Genomic DNA, 20798 nt, shown 5'->3' with positions numbered 1-20798 from the left:
TGGGTGGCTTTCCGGGATCCGGGATGGCATGTTCCTAGCCAATCAGATCACGACATCTGTGGCATAAGGGTCCTGTAACTCACGTGTCCGTTGCCACCCCAAACGTCGATCCAAGTGGCTGAATACTCAATATACTCGGTACGACAGTAGCACGACAAAGATCAAGTCTTTGAAGCGAAACCGGAGATACTGTGTTTATAATCATCACTTCACAGCATTTAGCGACTTGCGATAGAGCAAAGATTTGCCAAATTTCTATCTCTGCTTCTCACATTGTGTCCATCCTAAGTTCATATGTGCCAGATGCATCCATCCCTCTGAATAACCAGGCCCTAGATAAAGTGAGAATGGAAATCTTGAATCCTGCTTATGCTCAACAATTGGAATACATATGCATCAACAAGAAGTTTGCGAATACTGCCTGATTCGCAAGTTTAAATAATCCGAAGCTGCCCCTGTTCCATTGAACTAACTTATTGTACCTTTGATATAGCCTGTTTCTTTTTTTCTCTTTCGGAATTATGAGCAGACAGTGCTTTGAAAGGAAATGACAACCATACTTGGCATCTTCCCTGGCAAGACTTGCATAATGATATCCATAGCTAAGCTCCATTGCCATCACCTTCGGAAATCGATACTAGCTCGAGATGAGTCCAGGCTTGGTCGCACCGAGCTGCTTGAGCTTCGTCTTCGTCTCGCTCGCTGTTCGTTGGGGTCGGAAGGGTGCAAACCAGTCGATTTCGCAAACATGTTGAGGACATCAGTTAACGAGATAACACCAGTAAGTCTTCCTGAAAGACGAGCCCCGGCCATGGCGGATGCGGGCACAGCAGCTGTAGGGACTGGAGAAGCAGGTACTGCTGCAGTCGGGACAGGCGATGGGGGTGCAGGCGCCGATACGGGCGCCGCAGGAGGTGGAGGACCGGCGGTCGTGAAAGATTGGGGTCCCATTAAAGGTGTTGCAGGAGCTGAAGGGGATGGTGACGCCGATTCAACCACCCACATTCGATGCGATCGAGTAGCAACGAGCTTGGCAACGGTGTGGGCCAGAGTCGAGTAGGGGTTCACGTAGAATACGGGAAAGACGTCGCGTCCGTGTTCAACTCCTCGCTCGTTGAGAATTACAGAAATGAAGTTCATGCATGACGAATTGAGTAAATGGGCGTTGGAACTCTTGGTTAAGTGGCGGACGTCCTTGGTCGAGATATTGCCCACCACATTCATACCGTTATCAACAACAGCAACGCTTGTAAGGCCTTCATTATTCATAAGCGTCAGTGCTTCAGATAAGGGCGAATCGGAGCTATGACTTGTTAATACTTATCATTTTGAGATTGTATAGAAACTCACTTGACAGAAACAATCTCCTTGGCCCCAACACCCAGATCACGCAGCAAAGTAGGGTAAAGTCGATCGATAGAAGGGAAGTTGACACCCTCGTTCCAGAAAAACTCGACAATTCGAAGTTGGCTTGCGATACCAACCACCTCGCCGCTAGTAGTTGTCACCAGCAGACGATGGATGCCACTGCCGAGAATTTGAATAGCCTGTGCGAGCTTTTCGTCACCAGGCAACGTGATGAGTGTTTCCTTGCGGAAAAGAGGGAAGACGTCTCGCAGAGGAATCTGGCCACCCTCCTGAGCCTTGGCCAGAATCGAATTGAATAGTTCAACCTGATCTTCTTCGGGTTTGGCGAGACCAACGACAACGAGTAGGTATGCGTTCAAATCGGTATAATCGAATGTGGAAACGGCGATATGAGTGGAGGGATCCTCGCGGACCAGAACAACGTTGGTAGGGCTCTTGAGGAGGAGCTGCGAGTCATAATTAGCATGGCTATTCGGTTATTGAAGGCGCATGCTGGGGCCTATATTGAGTGACATTCAGAGTTTCAGTCTCACCTTGGTAGCTTCCTCGACGCTGCTATCGAACTCAACCCATTTGACATCATCGGGAGATACAAGCTCTCCAATAGCTACATCGCGCCAATCACGGCCGGCAAATCTGGGGTTGGCATGCTTGTTTCCTGCAGGAGGATGGTTCAACAACTCCTGGAGAGCGGCCTGTGTAAAAGAAGGGTGCCGTTGAGAGCGTGGGGATGAGGGCGCATTGCGCAAGCCCTCAGCGAAGCTTGCGCGGTGGGCGGATATGGAGCTTGGGCCAGAACCAGCGGATATAGATACAGAAGGAGATCGCTGAGAAAGAGTAGGTGGCTTATGAGTAGACGAAGAGCCCGAAGCAGCACTGTTGAGGCTGGTCGAGCTGGTTGCGCGAGTGTCCTTGAGCTCGCGGGAGGTTGAGCTCGGTGAGGGGTCCATGGTGGAATCGTTTCGATTTAACCAGGTGATGAATTGACTGATGTTGAGATTTGATAGATCGGTTTGGCAACAAGTGATGGTTCAACACGACTTGGGCGAACAAAAGAGCGCTGTATGTATTGAAATTGAGAGACAGATGAGAAGATAATGGCGAATGTTTTGTCGCGACAATTGCAAAGATGAAATGGTAGTGTGCACAGAGATGGGCGAAGGCGAGACGAGACGAGACAAGACGTGGGAGTGGACGCGGGGCGCAGGTAGGATAAGAGAATGGTTCGAGTTGAATGGATCTCGATATTCAAGTCCAATATTGGAAAGTGGTTAGAGTTAGAGTCACAAACTAAGAATCAGGATACAAAAGATCAGAAGACATTTATTTGCCAAGGACGAGGCGATCGATAGATGAAGTGGAATGGTTTTTTCGGCCTCTTGCTGCGGAGGTTGGTCTGGAGATGAGACTTGTCTGCGAGGGGCACGAGGTTACAATCCAAAGCCATGAGTGGGCGGGGGAACGTTTTGCATGATGACATAGGCCGCCTAAAGTAAAGGTGGGCGAGCGGGCGATGGTGGAGTGCCCCGCGATGGATCAGTCGGGGACGGGAGCTCAAACTTCAGCGTAAAACTTACTGATGGAGAAGTAACCCGACCCTGAGAAGGTGGAAGAAACTACCACTAAATAGATGCAATCCTATACTTCGGCATTCGATCTCTCATGCAGCTGTGAGTACTATTTAGGGATTGATTTACACCAATATCAGATAATCCATTCCAGCACCCAACCATGTTCATGCATCCATCCACCATCCTCACAATGATCCGGCAGAGCTATGGCGGAAGCTTCTACGGTCAAAGATGATCATCGCTCACTAGACTCGACTAGAAAATGCGGATGTCTTCAAGGAACTCCCTGGTCCTGCAGTTCGTGATACGTAACCAAACTAAGTTCTGATACGCACAGGTAACATGAACAAAGGGCAACAGGAAACTTGCGAGGGGTCTTATAAATGCCTTGCTGGTAAATATCATCATATTGAATGTCGAAACATTCGTTATCCAAGATCTTTGTACGACTTCGACTTGTGTATAAGATCAAGCCGATGGGTCTAATTATGGAAGTCAGCAATACAAAAGTGTTGTTACTACTTGGAAAGCTTGAGTCAATGACCTTATAAGAATTTAAGCTGCTACAGTTGGCATTTCAAATTGTCAGTTGGTGAGTGTATTGGATCTCAAGTCCATCAAACGATCGACCTGAATGGAAGTTATTCAGGAACAAACTTCAGTATTCACCATTATCTCCTGCGGCTTATCAAATACCCAAACCCAAAGCTAATCAGGCCAGAGAAAATGTTTCGTGTCACGTTGATAGGTTGAAGAAATGGTTGGCTAATTGGCTGCAGCCGCAATGCATCATGACAAGAAAGAAGATTTCATTGTGCATATCTGATGGAAGCCAGCCGTTCTGGCGGTGTGGTGGGGCACAGCGTGGACGGCTGCTAAAACAAACAACGTAAATCAATAAATCCGATGGAAACAAGAGGAATTGAGATTCAAGGGCTGCCTGGTCAATTGCTGTTTGGTTCATCTTAACTTCTTTGTCTACGGTGCTGGGCGATCAAAGAGGCGTTCTCTGCGTCCATCTGGCGTCAAATATTCTTTCATGACTTCAGAGCCTCTATAAATTAATCTAGGTTTATATCATGCGCCGTCCATAGACACAACAGTTGAATATTAACTTTATAAGTACAGACCAGTTTCCATCAGAAGCTTTTGAGGTCATTTCTTAAACTCAACCTATATAAAGTCAGTTGTCTGTTCTAGGTATGTCTTGATTGCAGCCTGGCAGAAAAGGAAAAAAATAAACAATACCTTACCTTACAGGAAAAAACACACTAGCCACGACCTGGTCACCGCGCACCCTTTGTTTTTTTTTTTCTTTTGGGCTCAAGTCTGTCCCCAAGTACCTCGCCTGCAAAGACTCGCCCGCACAGTACTTATTCGCGACCCTCAACTTTGGGCTTCCCCTCCCCCACTTCACTTTCTGCTCCCATTCAGTCCCTCTCTTCTTTCTTTCACACCATTTGGGATCTTTGGAAATCTCGTCCCTTAAAGTGAAGCCACGGCCGATTAAAGCCAACGAACCTCGACGGCTCGTAGCTTTTTCACACTTCTTCTTCAAGTAGTACTTCATTATCGCTACTCTTGTCCACATCCTCCGACTGAGACCCAAACTTCTTTGTCGTCTGCTGGTGGACATCACCATCAGCAACCCTCCAACAACAATGTCTCTGCTCCCGCCCGACATCCACGCAGAGCTTTCACAGCTCCTGCAAGCTCTGCAGTCCCCCGACAACAGTATAAGATCACAAGCCGAGGAGCACCTGCAGAACAACTGGACTGCCACCCGACCTGAGGTCCTGTTGATGGGACTGGCGGAACAGATTCAAGCTGCTGGCGACAATGCGACACGATCTTTTTCCGCTGTAATCTTCCGCCGAATTGCTTCAAAAACCCGCAAGAATGAGGCCGGAGAGAGCATGGATCTGTTCATCTCTTTGACCAAGGACCAAGCCGCCGTCATTCGACAAAAGATTCTCGAGACCCTTGCCGCCGAGTCTGAACGCCTCGTTCGCAACAAAATTAGTGATGCTGTTGCCGAGCTTGCCAGACAATACACGGAGAATGGTAAGCTTTTCGAAGCCCTGGAGTAACCCTCCGTATCCTGGACCTTGGTTAACAACTCCTGCAATAGGCGATGTTTGGCCCGAACTGCTTGGCGCTCTTTTCCAGCTTAGCCAAGCTCCCGAACCCGAGAAGCGAGAGAATGCATTCCGAGTCTTCGCTACCACTCCTGCCATCATCGAGAAGCAGCATGAGGAGGCAGTTCTTCAAGCTTTCCAGAAGGGCTTCAAGGACGAGGCCGTCATGGTACAGCACCCCTCCCGCGGGGCAGACTTTTCTGTCCCACATTGCATATCATGGCTCTGCTAACCGCAGCTATAGGTCCGTCTTGCGGCTATGGAGGCTTTTGCTTCATTCTTCAGGACTATTAGTAAGAAGGGACAGGCTAAGTACTACGCCCTTATTCCCGATGTCCTCAACATTCTACCTCCGATCAAGGATTCTCAGGATTCCGACGACCTCAGCAAGGCGCTCCTTGCTCTCATCGATCTCGCCGAGTCCGCTCCCAAAATGTTCAAGCCTCTCTTCCAGAACCTCGTCCAATTCAGCATCTCGGTGATTCAGGATAAGGAGCTCGAAAACATCTGCCGTCAAAACGCTCTCGAGCTCATGGCTACATTTGCCGATTACGCCCCCTCTGTGTGCCGAAAGGACCCCTCCTACACAAACGACATGATCACCCAGTGCTTGAGTCTCATGACGGATCTAGGCGAGGATGACGATGATGCTTCCGAATGGATGGCATCCGACGACGTGAGTTCTCAGAGAATGGAGACGCACAATTCATGCAACTAACTCACCTTGCAGTTTGACCAGGACGAGAGTGACCAGAACCACGTTGCTGGCGAGCAAACCATGGACCGACTTGCGAACAAGCTTGGAGGACAGACCATTCTGGCCCCTACTTTCAACTGGCTTCCTCGTATGATGACTTCCATGGCTTGGAGGGATCGACATGCTGCTCTGATGGCCATCTCTGCCATCTCCGAGGGCTGCCGTGATCTGATGATTGGCGAGCTTAGCCAAGTGCTAGATCTAGTGGTTCCCGCTCTCCGAGATCCTCATCCTCGAGTTCGATGGGCTGGCTGCAACGCTCTTGGTCAGATGAGCACTGATTTTGCCCCCAAGATGCAGACCGACTACTACGACCGAGTTCTCAAGGCAATCATTCCTGTCCTCGACTCGCCCGAGGGTCGTGTCAAGTCTCACGCAGCTGCTGCTCTTGTTAACTTCTGCGAGGAGGCCGAGAAGGCCACTCTGGAGCCATATCTGGACGAGCTCCTCTCACATCTTTTCCAGCTCCTTCAAAATGAAAAACGATATGTCCAGGAGCAAGCTCTGTCAACAATCGCCACTATCGCCGACGCCGCTGAAGCTGCCTTCTCGAAATACTACGATACCCTCATGCCTCTTCTTGTTAATGTTCTCCAGAACCAGAGCGAGAAGGAGTACCGACTTCTGCGTGCCAAGGCCATGGAGTGCGCCACATTGATCGCTCTGGCCGTTGGAAAGGAGCGTCTTGGTCAGGATGCCATGACTCTTGTCAACCTTCTGGCCAACATTCAGGCCAACATTACTGATGCAGACGACCCTCAAGCTCAATACCTCATGCACTGCTGGGGCCGCATGTGTCGTGTTCTCGGTTCCGACTTCCTTCCATTTCTTCACAACGTCATGCCTCCTCTGCTGGAGCTTGCTGTTGCCAAGGCCGATATCCAACTGCTGGACGATGATGACCAGGTTGAGCAGATGCAGAACGAGGAGGGATGGGAACTTGTTCCCCTCAAGGGCAAGATGATTGGTATCAAGACAAGCACCATGGATGACAAGCACATGGCCATTGAGCTCCTGGTCGTCTACGCCCAAGTCCTTGAGGCTTCTTTTGCTCCCTATGTAGCGGAGATCATGGAGAAGATCGCTTTGCCTGGTCTTGCATTCTTCTTCCACGATCCTGTTCGATATATCTCTGCCAAACTTGTTCCTCAGCTGTTGAGCTCCTACAAGAAGGCCTACGGCCCTCAGTCCAACGAGCTCCGTGGTCTGTGGAGCGCGACTGTCGACAAGCTCCTCGAGGTCTTGACTGCTGAGCCTGCCATCGACACACTTGCTGAGATGTACCAATGCTTCTATGAATCTGTTGAGGTCATTGGAAAGGATTGTCTTTCTACAGAGCATCTCAGCCGATTCATCGACTCGGTACATTCTGCTATTGAGGACTACAAGGACCGTGTCGCCCAACGTCTGGAGGACAAGGAGGGAGCCACTGCAGAGGACGTGGAAGATGAGGCTGAGGATACTCTGATGGCTATCGAGGACGACCAGACCCTGCTTTCGGATATGAACAAGGCTTTCCATGCTATTTTCAAGAACCACGGTGCTGCGTTCTTGCCTGCCTGGGAGCGATTGATGTCCACATACGAGGGCTTCCTTACCTCAAACGATCCCACCCAACGCCAGTGGGGACTCTGCATCATGGATGATGTCCTTGAGTACTGCGGTCCTGAGAGCACACGATATGCCAACTACATCACCCAACCGCTCATCGATGGTTGCCGTGATCCTTCGCCGGCTATTCGCCAGGCGGCAGCTTACGGCATCGGAGTCGCGGCGCACCGAGGTGGAGCACCGTGGGCGCAGTTCTTGGGAGGCTCAGTCCCCTTCTTGTTCCAGGTCACTCAGGTTCCTGACGCCCGTAATGAGGACAATGTCTACGCGACTGAGAATGCATGCGCAGCTATCGCCAAGATTCTCCACTATAATGCAAGCACAGTCGGAGACGTGCAAAACGTGATTACGCAATGGGTAGAGACTCTACCCGTGACCAACGATGAGGAAGCGGCACCTTATGCTTATGCATACCTTGCGGAGCTGATTGACCAGTAAGTACTCTCCACCCTCAACATACTACCAGTATGTTGGTGTGCTCATGCTAACGCTTTGAACTTGTAGACGACATCCAGCTGTGGCGAACCAAGCGGGCAAAATCTTCGTGTATATCGCCCAGGCTCTCGAGGCAGAGACCCTCGTGGGACAGACTGCCAACCGGGTAGCACTAGCAACTAAGGGATTTCTGACGTCGACCGGCGTTGACCCTACGCCCCTTCTGCAGCAATTTTCTCCTGAGGCACAGCGAACCATTATGGGATTCTTCAACTAGGAGGAGGCTCGCAGATGGGCTGAGTCTTGCCACCCTTTCAAAAGTCAAATGAAGGCAGACTGGTTCATATCACCCAGCCGACTGTCGCCGGGTATCGAGATGGCCCTATAGGCCATTTCTGGAGAGATGTAGCGGCCTGTCTTTAGATGATGAACGCTACAAGATGCCAGCCATGGGCCTGGAACCCGTTTAGGGGTCAGGCAATTCCAACAGGCGAATCCATAAAGCAATGGTGGCATCGACGTGACGTGGAATTGCGCTTCATTCGGGCGAAGTGGATCGGGTTCGAATCAGCGTCCAACAAATGCCATGTCCCGAACATGGAAGAAGAGAAACAGAGGACGACGGTCCTAGGCGTCGGGGTAAAAATGAGAGGGCATTTTGTTTAGGCAGTCTATATCCTCAAGACCGCATGGCGCCTTTTTTTGCAAAATCATTAGAGTTTACGAGTTAGGTTATTGATAACTGGTTAGTACCTCGTCGCGAGGGTTTTGGTCAGCAGCGGCAAGGCAGTCAGTCAGGCAGTCAGTCAATCAGTCAGTCGGTCTGTCATATATATAGATGACGAGTTTTGTAGCGTACGGAATTATGACTCAAATAACCACACCGATTTCCTTCCCATGGCTGAATGATGGTGAAACAATGTATCCTGTGAGAAGTCTCAAGACTAGATGGGCTGAGGGAGACATGGAATGAATGTCTTTACTCGCACGCAGGATGGTTGAGGCTCTTTCTTGACATCGGCTATACTCTAAGATTTGTCTCTGGCTTGACAAGTGAGTATTGATTGATTCAGCCACGATTCGCAATAGTACGATAAGGAGGGCGAATTGAGTCAATGTACTGCCCTACCTTGGTACCTATTCAGAGTGACAAAGGTTACTTAACTCTGTCGCCATCAGCAGAGCAAATAGCATTTCAAAATGACAGACTTGTGAGCTTTGGCACTTAAAACAAAGTTGATGATGGCGACAAGATTGACGGGTACCTCGAGGTGAGAGCAAAGCCACATGGAGGGGGGGCGTGTTGAATATTGAATACTGTATATACCCTCCATCTGAATGATGAATGCTTGCTGGCACTTTGGTCTTACTTTTTCTGGCCTGCAAGGAACGGCGGGTGTGCTAGCGAATTCGAGACATTCTCATGCAGGGTATTACATCTCTAGGGACTTGCTTGCACGACTTTTTTTTCTGATGAGGAAGATGCGTTTTTTGTACTAGATTTCAGATCTCGATAGTGATTTTGATTGACTGTGTGTATCAATGCAAAAACTGGACATTTCCCAAAACGGAGATGATCTCTGGACTTGACAGGCACAGGGCATGTACAAAGAAAGCAACCTGAGAATGGATAAATTGTTGTGCAGCCTGGACAGAAGCGAAGCACAGAGTCTTCCCGTCCCAGCCCAAAAGCCCCAAGGTTCCCCTCCAGTAAACCCGAAGTTAGGTACCTAGGTTAGTAGTCATAGTGGATATTTTTATGTGACTGTATCTTCGAGCTACTTCTTTCCTTATTCGGGAAATGTTTTAAGGTAATGATGAGATCAAGTTATATCTTTCTATTAATGTGGTTTTCTATCGGCTTCTGTTAAATACCTAACGTTATTGTAATACTTTGATTTACTCAGAGTCACCATCTGATGTTAAATCATTCCCGGCTCTCACTCAAGCCTAGCCTCTACTGGGCAATGCGCAAGCCTCTTGCACCGGAGTTACTCCTGGCGCCTCTCAACCAACGAGCAAGCTCAAGTCCCTCCTCCTCACCCCACATGCATGAGTCCCTACAGTCCTCTGTACAGTAGGGTGCAGTACAGTGCTGCGCGCTACCCTCGGTAGGGTAAAGTCTTGAGATGGATACCTACCTCTGTATCTTGGAAGTACCTACGGAGGTTCCTGCCAAAAGTTTTGTCCCGACCCCCTGTCAAGCTAAATGGTACTAGCAGGGGAATTCCCTACCAGTACTAAAAGGTACAAGAAGTCTCTTATCGATAAAAAGCTAAGCGCTATAACTATCATTTATAGTGGATTCTAGGGTATAAGCTGTAGAGATTCTAGGGCTGATAAGATAGGACCAAAGTACCTAAGTAGCTGGCTAGCTTTTGATTGGTTAGATCCCTGTCTATGCGACAGGGGCCAGGACAAAACTTTTGGCAGGGACCTCCGTACCTCACCTTGAGTTGCGCAGCAGATTTAGATTTGCTTCTTGCATGCAGCACCTACACATGGGAATCTTGAAAGGGTTCGACCGAGCCGCAGAAAGCGGCGGTCACCAGTCTCTTTCTTGAGCTTGTAGTCCTCAATCTCCAGCTTCCATTAGCAGTAGTGCAGTAGTCCGTTATCCTTCGGCCTGTCTTGCTTCCCACACTAGCCACACTAGCCACACCATGATCCATCCATCCAATCTAATCCAATCCCACCTTTGACTGCCTGCTCTTGCCTGGCCTAGGTAGGCGTGGCATGGCATGGCATGGCATGGCGTGGAAGGTAAGGCAAGACAAGGTAGGTACTTTCCCCCACCCACACACACCCAAAGCAGCCCGGCCCAGCCCAGCCCAGGGCATCTGCTTCTCACGCATTCCCATTCTTCTTCTGCCATACCATCCTCTACTTCTCCATCCCTCTCGTTTTCCCCTTCAAACGACATAGCGAATCTTCCCCCCTCGACTTTGATGCGATCCAGCCTCGAACGTAGAATCTGTTTTTCTCACGCCTCTTCTCCTGACCGCAAATTTCTCGCATTTCCGAGCTTTCCATCGCCGATTTTTGAGCCATAGTCCAATCCCGAACAGTACAAATTCGACCAAGCACGAAATATCCACCCCCGCGCATTTGCCATCTGCGATTATCCATACCCTGTCCCTCTCTTCGCTCGGTCGCTTGATCTCTCCGGCCTGATTTACCACGTCAAACCATCGACCCGACCCGGCTCGACTTGACATAACCCATCTCGACCCACCACGGTTCTACCATATTGCGACTTCTCTCACCTCGTCATATTGTTGCGTTTGTCACCAGTCTTCACTTCTTGTTCCGCTGCAGCTAGGGTCTCCTAATCAGGCCGCCAACCTTTCCGACGCCTCGGTAGTCGAATCAGGACACCACCTGTCAGACTTCGCGCGATACGTACGGGACAACACCCGCTCACCACTTCCCTCGAGCGCCTGGCTAGGCCGTCCAGCCAGATGCTGTCGCTATGGATGGCTACTACTCTCCCCATCAGCAGCAGCAACCACCTCAGCAGTTCCAACAACCTCGAATGCAGCAGAACCAGCAGAACCACATGCAGCACAATATGAACGACCCAACCTTCTATCAGGGAGGAGATTCCCTCGACGATATTGTGCGCGATAACCAAGACAAGCTATACCGCCGACAGAGCATGCCCCAAGCCTTCACTACCCCTATGGGTCAGTTCCAGGTGAATCAGCAGCAGCAGCAGCAGCAAGGGCAAAGGCGGATGTCTTCAGTCGGCAACGGTGACATGATGACCTTCGGAACCGATAACGCCGACCTCAACTCGTACCAATTTAACCAACCACCCATGGGAGGGGGATTTCCCACCATTAATACCTCCATCGGCATGGACCAAATGGGCAATTATATGACATCCGACTCTAATGACTATTCGACCATATCCCCTGATATGATGAGTTCTATGATGCCCTCTACCTTTGCTAGTATGAGCGTTGGAGCACAGATGGCCGGCAACGCCTCATCAATGAACCTCTACTCACCGTCCATGAGCCAGTTCCCCCAAGGCCAACTGACCCCTCAAGTTCCGGTTGGTAACGACTTCTCCATGGATCTTTCTCCAGATGCCGGCTCTATGAATATAAACCAATCCAACCCTCCCACGACAACCCCGATACCTGCTCCCACCAACAACGCCATGGATACCATAGAGGATTCAGGCGACAGTATGATGAACCATCAAACTTTCAACAACATGAATGCTGGAGATAGCAACCAAAACTTACCTGCACTTTCTCGCCAAGTCTCAATTGCCTCCGGTTCTGTTGTTTCACCTCCACAGCAACACTCACACGGAGCCATGTCCTCTTCAACCGTTACTCATCCGACCAGCACTTCAGTTGCTACGACCCCATCAACTGGCGATGCCCCGAGGGACTCAAAGGAAAAGACGATATACTCAAAGAGTGGATTTGATATGCTCAAGGCTCTGTGGTTAGTCGCTACCCGTAAGAACCCGCGCATACAACTCGGCGCTGTCGACATGTCCTGCGCCTTTGTCGTCTGCGATGTCTCCATGAACGATTGCCCTATTATATACGTTTCCGACAACTTCCAAAACCTTACCGGTTATAGTCGTCATGAGATTGTCGGCCAGAACTGCCGCTTTCTGCAGGCCCCAGATGGCAAAGTCGAGGCGGGCTCCAAGCGGGAGTTCGTTGATGATGGAGCCGTCTACAATTTAAAGAAGATGGTTCACGAAGGCAGGGAGGTTCAACAGAGTCTTATTAATTATCGAAAGGGTGGAAAGCCTTTCCTCAACCTTCTTACTATGATCCCCATCCCGTGGGACACTGATGAAATCAGATACTTCATTGGCTTCCAGATCGACCTTGTTGAATGCCCCGACGCGATCGCATCGAATCAAGACCTCGGTGGTGTAAAGGTGAACTACAAACACAGCGATATTGGCCAATACATCTGGACACCACCGCAATCCAGCCAGTGGGAGCCCGATAACGGCCAGACGTTAGGCGTTGACGATGTTTCCACCCTGTTGCAGCAGTTCAGCCCCAAGGGTCTCTCCTCTGACTGGCACAAGCAATCATGGGATAAGATGCTCCTCGAGAATACCGACGATGTGGTTCACGTTCTCTCGCTCAAGGGTCTCTTCCTATATCTCTCTCCGTCTTGCAAGAAGGTCCTAGAGTATGAGGCTGCGGATTTGGTTGGCAACTCACTTTCAACAGTATGCCATCCATCTGATATCGTTCCTGTTACACGCGAGTTGAAGGACACAACAACCGGAAACCCTGTCAACATTGTATTCCGAATACGCAGAAAGCACAGTGGTTACACTTGGTTCGAAAGCCATGGTTCACTGTTTGTCGAACAAGGAAAGGGTCGAAAGTGCATTATTTTGGTAGGCCGCAAGCGACCAGTGTTTGCTCTAAGTCGCCGCAATCTTGAAGCGAATGGTGGTATTGGTGACAGCGAACTCTGGACGAAGCTCTCGACATCGGGTCTGTTCTTATACGTCTCTTCGAATATCCGATCTCTCCTCGACCTTCAGCCTGATAGCCTGGTAGGAACCAGTATACAGGATCTTATGCGAAAAGAATCACGGCCTGAGTTTGGGCGAACGCTGGAAAAGGCGAGGCGTGGAAAAATTGTCACATGCAAACACGAGGTCCAGAACCGTAGGGGCCAAGTGTTGCAAGCCCAGACGACTTTGTACCCGGGTGACGCCTCTGAGGGCCAAAAGCCATCGTTCTTGCTTGCCCAGACGAAGCTTCTCAAGGCATCATCACGTAACTTGGCTCCCGCTAGCACCGGTTCCAGATCTCTCGCCGCAACCCCGAGATCCAGTAACGGCACCGAAAACCATGCCACGGGCCATATTTCACAGCCTGCCGGTGGTGCGTTAGCCCCCGGTAGCCAAGACGCTGCTTTGGCCTCAGAGGACAACATTTTTGATGAATTGAGAACGACGAAATGCTCTAGCTGGCAATTCGAGTTGCGGCAGATGGAAAAGGTTAACCGTATTCTTGCTGAGGAACTTGGCGGCCTGCTGTCCAGCAAGAAAAAGCGTAAGCGAAGAAAGGGCGTGGGCAATGTCGTGCGAGACTGCGCCAACTGCCACACGAGAAACACGCCCGAATGGCGAAGAGGACCCAGTGGTCAAAGGGATCTTTGTAACAGCTGTGGTCTCCGGTGGGCCAAACAAGTACGCCTCTTCTATCTTCTATCAATTGTGACATTCATTAACATTTTCATCAGACTGGTCGGGTTTCTCCACGCAATTCTTCACGCGGGGCTAACACAGCAAATGGCGATGCTCGAAGCAAGAAGTCCAACTCTCCCTCGTCACCACTGCATAAAGAATTGTCAGCCGACAACTCCAAAGCGCAAACACCTAAGGGTGAGAGCGGCATAAACCCAGCCCAACTCACGAAGCAAAAGATAGAAAATGGAACATCAGCACCCAGCGGTGCCCCTTCAGCAACAGGGGTCAAATCATCGGCCGGAATGCCACCACTAAGCCATTCATCGATGTTGGGCGTCGGGCAGGCCTCGTCGATGGCTTCGATCCGAGAAGAACGCGAGACGAGCCAGCCTTGAGCAACAAGCATAATGCATTTCCCTCTCTTGATGTTTTCGATCCTCGATGTTGCAACTTGGTAAAGGATCTACGGAGCGTGGTGTCTTGATTAAACGGCATTTGTGATACCCGCCACTTTTCTTTCTTCACGCTGGCCTCTATTTCAGACCTGAGGCTCATGGATTTAACAAAACATTTGTGACACCCGTGACTTGGGGCTCACATGATGGCGCTGAGCATAACGAGCTTGTCTGCTTTTATTTATTTGGAAGAGAGATATAACCTCTCCGTGGTGTACGAGGCTCCGGGATTTTGGAATTGGGAATAGACACGATATACCTGCAACAACATACACGAGGCGTTAAGGAATGGGATGGCATGACTACGACTTGGACAGATCTTCCTGACCCCGGCCCCTGGTACAGATTCTGCATTTATCAACAACGTCCATGGGCCGGGTAGGCCCGGCTTTGGTCTTCATGCTTCTACTTAACATAGAGGGCGGCCTGAATTTATTCGAATGCTAGTACGGTTCCATGTTTAGCACGGCAGGGTAAGCATTGTCAGGAGCATGTAAGGGGCATGTGGATTTGTACAGTGGTGTTAGTTGTATTTAGGGAGGACTTTTGCGTACATATACGCACTACAGCAATAGCGAGGCGAAGCATGGTCTAAAATAAGGAACAAATATGACAATTTGGGTATTCAGCTTTGATGTGATGACTCGTCGATGTACAGCTTGGCCACATTACCCAAATAAGGGGGAGGCGAGTAAGAAGGGTAACCCATGGTAATAATCCAACGCCCAACCCCTTGTTTAGTGGTGAAGGGTAATGGACAGCAATCTAGAGGATCCCAGAATACATGTGAGTCTTAGCATTACTATAACCTCAAAACCATATAATCCTTTTTATTTTTGCATATTAAATAAATTTACACCTACCTACCCTATAATGCCAACATCACCATTAATTTTACGAAGTACCTGGACTGGGTACACTTGTACCCTTTGAGAACGAAGGAGAGGCAATATGTCGTCAGTGGCATGTGATGTGCAATCTTCTGACTTAAGGGTTCAACCACCACAAAAGATAGATGATGGGCTGACGTAGGTGGCTTCGCTGCTGATAAGGCTTGCATTTGGATGGTGGCTGCATCGACAAGACAAAGACACTTCAGCATGAAATTTCGGTCTTGAGATACAGATTTCAAGAAGTTAGGATATTTGATTGTGCTAAAGACTGTTACTAGTGATACGTCTTTTGTCTGCCACAGATCCTCTGACTGAAGACTTGAGATGGCATAATTGGGCATCGATTCTGTCGAAACACATATCAGAGGTCCGTGGCTGAAGATGGAGAATAACTGAATGACTCTAGTAGATTGTGAATAGATCAGATCTATCGAGATATGTGCAATTCTAAATTTACCCGAGTCAAATGGATATAAGCCAAGATTTCCTCAAAGCTCGTCCTTTGTATGCACTTCCTCCTCCATCGTCCTGCTCTTCGCGTTCTTCTCATCCTTACCTTCAATACCCTTGCGACGACGATCCAGCGCCGCAATCTCCTCATCGTAGACAGTCCATTCTGGGACCTGCCTCCTTGCGCGATCGAGTTTGGGCTCCTTTGTCTGAGGGTTGTTACACAAGTCAATGGTGCGCGCCTGGGCCAGACTCTCGTCGCTGCACCACGTCTCACACCAGAGCCACTCTTGAGGAAGACTGTGGATTGGGATTGTGAATTGCATGTTGTTTGGCAGGTCCTGGTCCAGATTGGACAAGCTGTTAGGGTCAGCTGAGAGTGCGTGGTACTGCTGTCGAAGGCGGTCTCCTGCTGCCAGCTGGCGGAACCGGTTAAGGTCAACAACGTAAAGGGCTGAGATATGGTACGGTAGCCCACGAAGATAGTTCGCCCAGTAGCCCTGTTTCCAGAATCTGAAGCCTTCCATTTCAGTGCGCGAGTCGCACATGGGTGTGAAACCGTACGGAGCACCCTCTAGGTCATGGTTCACAAGGTCAATCATATCAGTGCGAACGATTTGATCAGCATCGACAAAGATGACTTTGTCCAGGGAAAGCGGAAACAATACATCAAGGAACAGGATCTTGTACCCCCAGATCTCACGCTGCTTCTCTTTTTGTTGGCGAAGCCAGTGAGGCCACTTGTAAGTAACCATCTCGTACTTGAAACCATACTCAGCAGCCATATGAGGAATGAATTCCTTGAACGAGGGCGATAAGAACTGCTCAATGAACCAGAACTTGACGGTGTGCTTGGTGTTGCGCATAACCGATACCATCATGATGTTGAGCATGCGCTCGTATAAGTGACCACTGGCAACACTGAAGATGTTGATTTCAGCATGTTCTTCGGACGAAATCTCCTTGGGCGACTTGGCCCCTCCAAGAAGACTTTCGGCAAACTTGAGGCCCTTAGCAACAATTCCGCTGTCTTCACTATCTGGAGATTCCAGTACATCGACTTCTTCCATTCCTGGCTTGCGGTTGAGACGAGGATATAGGGTCGTACCCTTGAAATCCATGAGGGCGATTTCCGTGCCTTCGTCTCCGGGAACAGGAGCATATCCGTGAGCACCGACACTCTCGATGGTGAAGATTTTCGACGTTCGGCCTTGCTTGAGTTGAATATTGTAGAAACCAGGGTTTGCCTTAAACTGGAAGTAGCCCAGATTGGCCATGACTATGGTATCTGTGATAAGGGGATCCTTTTCCGTCGCCAGGGTCAATTGTGCACCTCTTGGTGCACCTCGCTTGCCATCCCTGGAGTGACCTTCAATCAAGATATTCTCCAGCTCGTAAACCACATCGATGTCGGCTTTGACAGAGCTCAGCTTGATGTTGTCCAGGTCCTGTACAGATTCTTTAGCAGCCACTAGCCAAGCCGGAGGTACATCCATGCCTGCTGTTAACAGAGCCTCAGAAGGAAGGCCTTTGAAAGTCGCCTTAGGGCTCTGAACATGGCCAGCCTGATCAAAAGAAGGCTTTGAGTCAAGTACGTAACGGAAGAATCGCGTAATGGGGAGTTCTCCGACTACTTCCTTCGGGTTCATAAAAAGCTTCAGATACACTCCATCGAGCTCAGACAAGACCTTGAGAATGGGTGCCCACCTCTGACCTTGCTCACTGGTAGGATTCAGGAGACCAGCGATATGAACACTTGCAGTTTCGGGGTTGCCGACTTCAATAGCACTATGAGTTGAGTTCCAAGTATTGTACATGGAGCTTCGAATGGACGGGGCCGACTCGAAGATGCCTTGAGGGAGATCAGAAATAGTAGAGAGTGCCGTGATCGAGGTGAGCTTGGCGGCTGCAATGGGATCCGAAAGCTTATCTTCGAAGCCAAGGTCCTTGATCGCAGCATAAACAGGAAGGATCCTGTTTCGCTGCTCAAATTCCAAGAGCTGCTGCAAATCGTCCTCCTTGAAAGACACATCGGACGGCAGGGGACCGACGACTCGGCCGTTGAGGAGTAGTCCCTTTGTTCCAGGTAGAATGTTTGAAGCAGAGAGGAAGTTGGCAAGCGCAGTACCAAGGCCATCATCTTCAGCTGTCCAGGACGCCTCAAGAATGGCTTTCAGATCATCCTTACTCTTCATCTCAGCAAGCTTGCCTTCGTTAAGCTTGAAAGCGCCATTGATGGCATGAGCTTCTGCGGATGACGGCGGGTTGTGAACAAGGTCAAGCCGAACGCCAGGATTCTTTCGCTTGAATTCAAGGGCAGCAAGAAGAAGATCTTGCCCGTCATCGGCTGCAAGGTCGGCGACGACTGTGAGCACAGCCCAGCTTTCTTTGGAAGCCTTCGAGTCTGAGTGAAGGACGGCAATGTTGTTGAACAGTCCCGCAAAGTCCTTATGAAGCTTGTTGACATCAACAACGCGAAGGGCCTTCTCATCATCAGGAAATATGTATGTGTTGCGCTTGGAAAGAGCGTTACGGAGGAAGAGATCTGAAACAGGCGTCCCCTCTTCAATTTGTCCAAAGTACACAGCCTTTTGGATTGCTTGTTGATCCTCGGTTAATCGCTGACCCATGGCCTGAACCCACGACTTCTCACGTGGAATAGCCAAACCATTTACAAAGACAGGACGCACGGCAGTGTCAGCATTGAGTCGGCTAGCCCAAGCCTTGCTTGCTTTCACCTTCTGCTTATAAGTCTCGGCTTCGAGAATCTCAGCCAATGTCATTTTGGTGGCTCCTGGTAGTGTTTCTCGTCCATCAATAGCCCTGGTGAAAGCCTTCTTGTTGGCTGCACCCTCTGGCCCCTCTTCACTCTCTTGGAGATAAGTAATGAGGGACTCGAATCCATATGTTTCCATCAAATGATAAACAACCTTGGCCTGAGCAGCAGAAGCAGGCGCAGTGGCCAAGGGGAGTATGCCGAACCTCAAGGTGACACCGCGTTGCATGAACTGGGCTAGTTGACCAAATGCTCGCCCATCCTCAATATTGGTGAAGTCAACTGGTGCCACAATGTGGAAGAGGTTAAGAGCCACCTGCGGAAGTTGTCCAGGATATGTACGCTGAAGGAGCTATGAGGCCGTTAGTGGTATGATCTCAAGAGGTAATCTTCTTACATACTGCTGTCAAATCGCTTGGGAGCTTCTGGTATCGAGCGTCCTTCTCGAGGTTATTCAACCACAAGAGCGCTTTGCCATCCTCCAATCGATCTGTCCAGTCGAACCTGGGTGGTTCATCCTCAGCCTTGGAACTGGCAACTTCAGAATGTCCAAGAAGTGAATTAGCCTGTTGACCATTGAAACCAAGATCACGGACCCCGTCGATCAGCTTGCGCTCACGGCGAATCATCTCAATGAGGGTAAATGGCTCAATTTGACGCTCAATAAGCTGGACACCATTCATCCAGAGAAAGTTGATGCCACTGGGAATACCGGCAGCAACATTTTTCTCCTGCTCTGCAGCAAACTCCTTTGCGACTTCATGAGTGGCAATTGATGTTGAGAACTTGGGGAAATCCTGGGTCGATTTGACTAAAGCATCGAGAGGATTTTCACTATTTAGAATGAACGAAGCAGTCTTCAGGCCTAAAGATGCTAGCTCGGACGTTGAGAGAGGCTTCAAATCAGCAACCTCTTCATCTGTGTCAAGATTGACGTCGGCTGCGGCAGGTTTCTGTTTGCTTTCCTGGCTGGCTTCACGATCATCAATAACGATGTAGTCAGTTCTCTTCAGGTCCAGCTTCACACCATAGCCGCTCACAGACAAAGAAGTATGGGGAGCCCCTGCACTTCGACGATATCGCAGTCTATATGACATATCTCCCTGCTTGGCAGCTTTGGAGAGCGCAACGTGGAAGGGGCCGAAAGAGGCAGATGTTGGGTCCGCATAGAGAATGACATCCTTTCCAAGCCCCAGGACTCGATCAAACGGCAACAGGTTGGCTTGCCTATTCTCGGGTTAGGGTCGTGATGTCCAAAGCAACCGAAACAGCTTACCTTGCGGAGAGATCACCTTCCACGGCTTTATCGAGAGTTTCTGAGCAGTATTTCTTGCTATCAAGCAATGCCCATGTCGAGCAATCCTCGTTGGTGTCTCCTTTTGATACTGAATCGACAGCTGTAGTGTAGTATTGGTAATGTGCTTCTATTCTTGGTGCGGCAGCGCGTAGTGAAAGAGCAAGCTTGAAAGTTGAGAGGGCTTCTGGTTTAGTTATGTGCCCATCCTGCTGAAGAACCTCGAGGAAACGGTCGTATAGCTCTGCATCTGAGTTGGCTGATTGAAAGTGACCACCAGCAATCCTGTCAAGCAGAGGGAAGTATGCTGTTGAGTTTTCCTCAGCGGCAGTTTCTCTATTAGATGTCAGAAGCAATATCATAGGTAGCTCACCAGAAATAGTATAAGCTTACAGAAGTTCAAGCAAATATGGAGCACGAGAGAACGCTGCGTTCATTCCCACGTTGACTGACGGGGATGCCAAAGCAGCTGTAGCAGCCACCAGGGCCATAGCCAGGCATTGAGAAAGGCAAGGCATATTTGCGGTCTACGCAAAGCGCTGCATGTAGCAAGTACTGGATATTGAGGAGCTGGAGCCTCGCGATGGAGGGGCAAAGGACAGCTCTCCAAAGAAAGCTTGGACAGAATAGCGACGACGTAGAATCAGGCACGCAATGGTGGCGCAATTCTGGTCTTGGGCGTCTTCAAAGTACCCAAGCACGCTCAAGATGTTTTCTACGTGCGGCAGACTCTCAATCACCATGCATCAACTCCGTTGTACGTCAAAGACAAAGAATGCTTAGCTTTCTAGGTAAGTCTAGGAGTCGAACAGTGTCACTGAGACCCAGGAGCTAGCTGGCTGAATTGGGTTTAG

At 49.7% G+C, this 20798-nt stretch overlaps 4 protein-coding genes across 4 annotated transcripts; 2 read left to right on the top strand and 2 right to left on the bottom strand.

The window, feature by feature from the left end:
• Nucleotides 1-243: 243 nt before the first annotated feature.
• On the bottom strand, nucleotides 244-2755 carry FOBCDRAFT_15510 (uncharacterized protein). Its single transcript, XM_031173659.3, has 3 exons — nucleotides 1902-2755; nucleotides 1351-1814; nucleotides 244-1303 (listed from the first exon to the last, which is right to left on the bottom strand). The coding sequence occupies exons 1-3, from the start codon at nucleotides 2316-2318 to the stop codon at nucleotides 619-621; spliced, it is 1566 nt and encodes a 521-aa protein (XP_031050444.2). The 5' UTR covers nucleotides 2319-2755; the 3' UTR covers nucleotides 244-618.
• Nucleotides 2756-4385: 1630 nt separating this feature from the next.
• On the top strand, nucleotides 4386-8179 carry FOBCDRAFT_15502 (armadillo-type protein). The gene is made up of 5 exons (XM_031173658.3): nucleotides 4386-5003; nucleotides 5071-5246; nucleotides 5322-5753; nucleotides 5808-7879; nucleotides 7950-8179. Exons 1-5 carry the CDS (start codon nucleotides 4601-4603, stop codon nucleotides 8155-8157), a joined length of 3291 nt encoding a protein of 1096 aa, XP_031050443.2. The 5' UTR covers nucleotides 4386-4600; the 3' UTR covers nucleotides 8158-8179.
• A 3046-nt stretch (nucleotides 8180-11225) lies between these two features.
• FOBCDRAFT_15486 (white collar 1) lies at nucleotides 11226-14590 on the top strand. Its single transcript, XM_031173657.3, has 2 exons — nucleotides 11226-14076; nucleotides 14130-14590. Exons 1-2 carry the CDS (start codon nucleotides 11353-11355, stop codon nucleotides 14469-14471), a joined length of 3066 nt encoding a protein of 1021 aa, XP_031050442.2. The 5' UTR covers nucleotides 11226-11352; the 3' UTR covers nucleotides 14472-14590.
• Nucleotides 14591-15414: 824 nt separating this feature from the next.
• Nucleotides 15415-20762, bottom strand: FOBCDRAFT_155127 (UDP-glucose:Glyco protein glucosyltransferase-domain-containing protein). The gene is made up of 4 exons (XM_031173656.3): nucleotides 20338-20762; nucleotides 19927-20280; nucleotides 19052-19877; nucleotides 15415-19002 (listed from the first exon to the last, which is right to left on the bottom strand). The coding sequence occupies exons 1-4, from the start codon at nucleotides 20460-20462 to the stop codon at nucleotides 15913-15915; spliced, it is 4395 nt and encodes a 1464-aa protein (XP_031050441.2). The 5' UTR covers nucleotides 20463-20762; the 3' UTR covers nucleotides 15415-15912.
• Nucleotides 20763-20798: the final 36 nt, after the last annotated feature.

This window comes from Fusarium oxysporum, chromosome II, assembly GCF_013085055.1.
Source record: "Fusarium oxysporum Fo47 chromosome II, complete sequence".
Lineage (NCBI taxonomy): Eukaryota > Fungi > Ascomycota > Sordariomycetes > Hypocreales > Nectriaceae > Fusarium > Fusarium oxysporum.
This window is presented reverse-complemented; position numbering and strand designations above follow the sequence as displayed.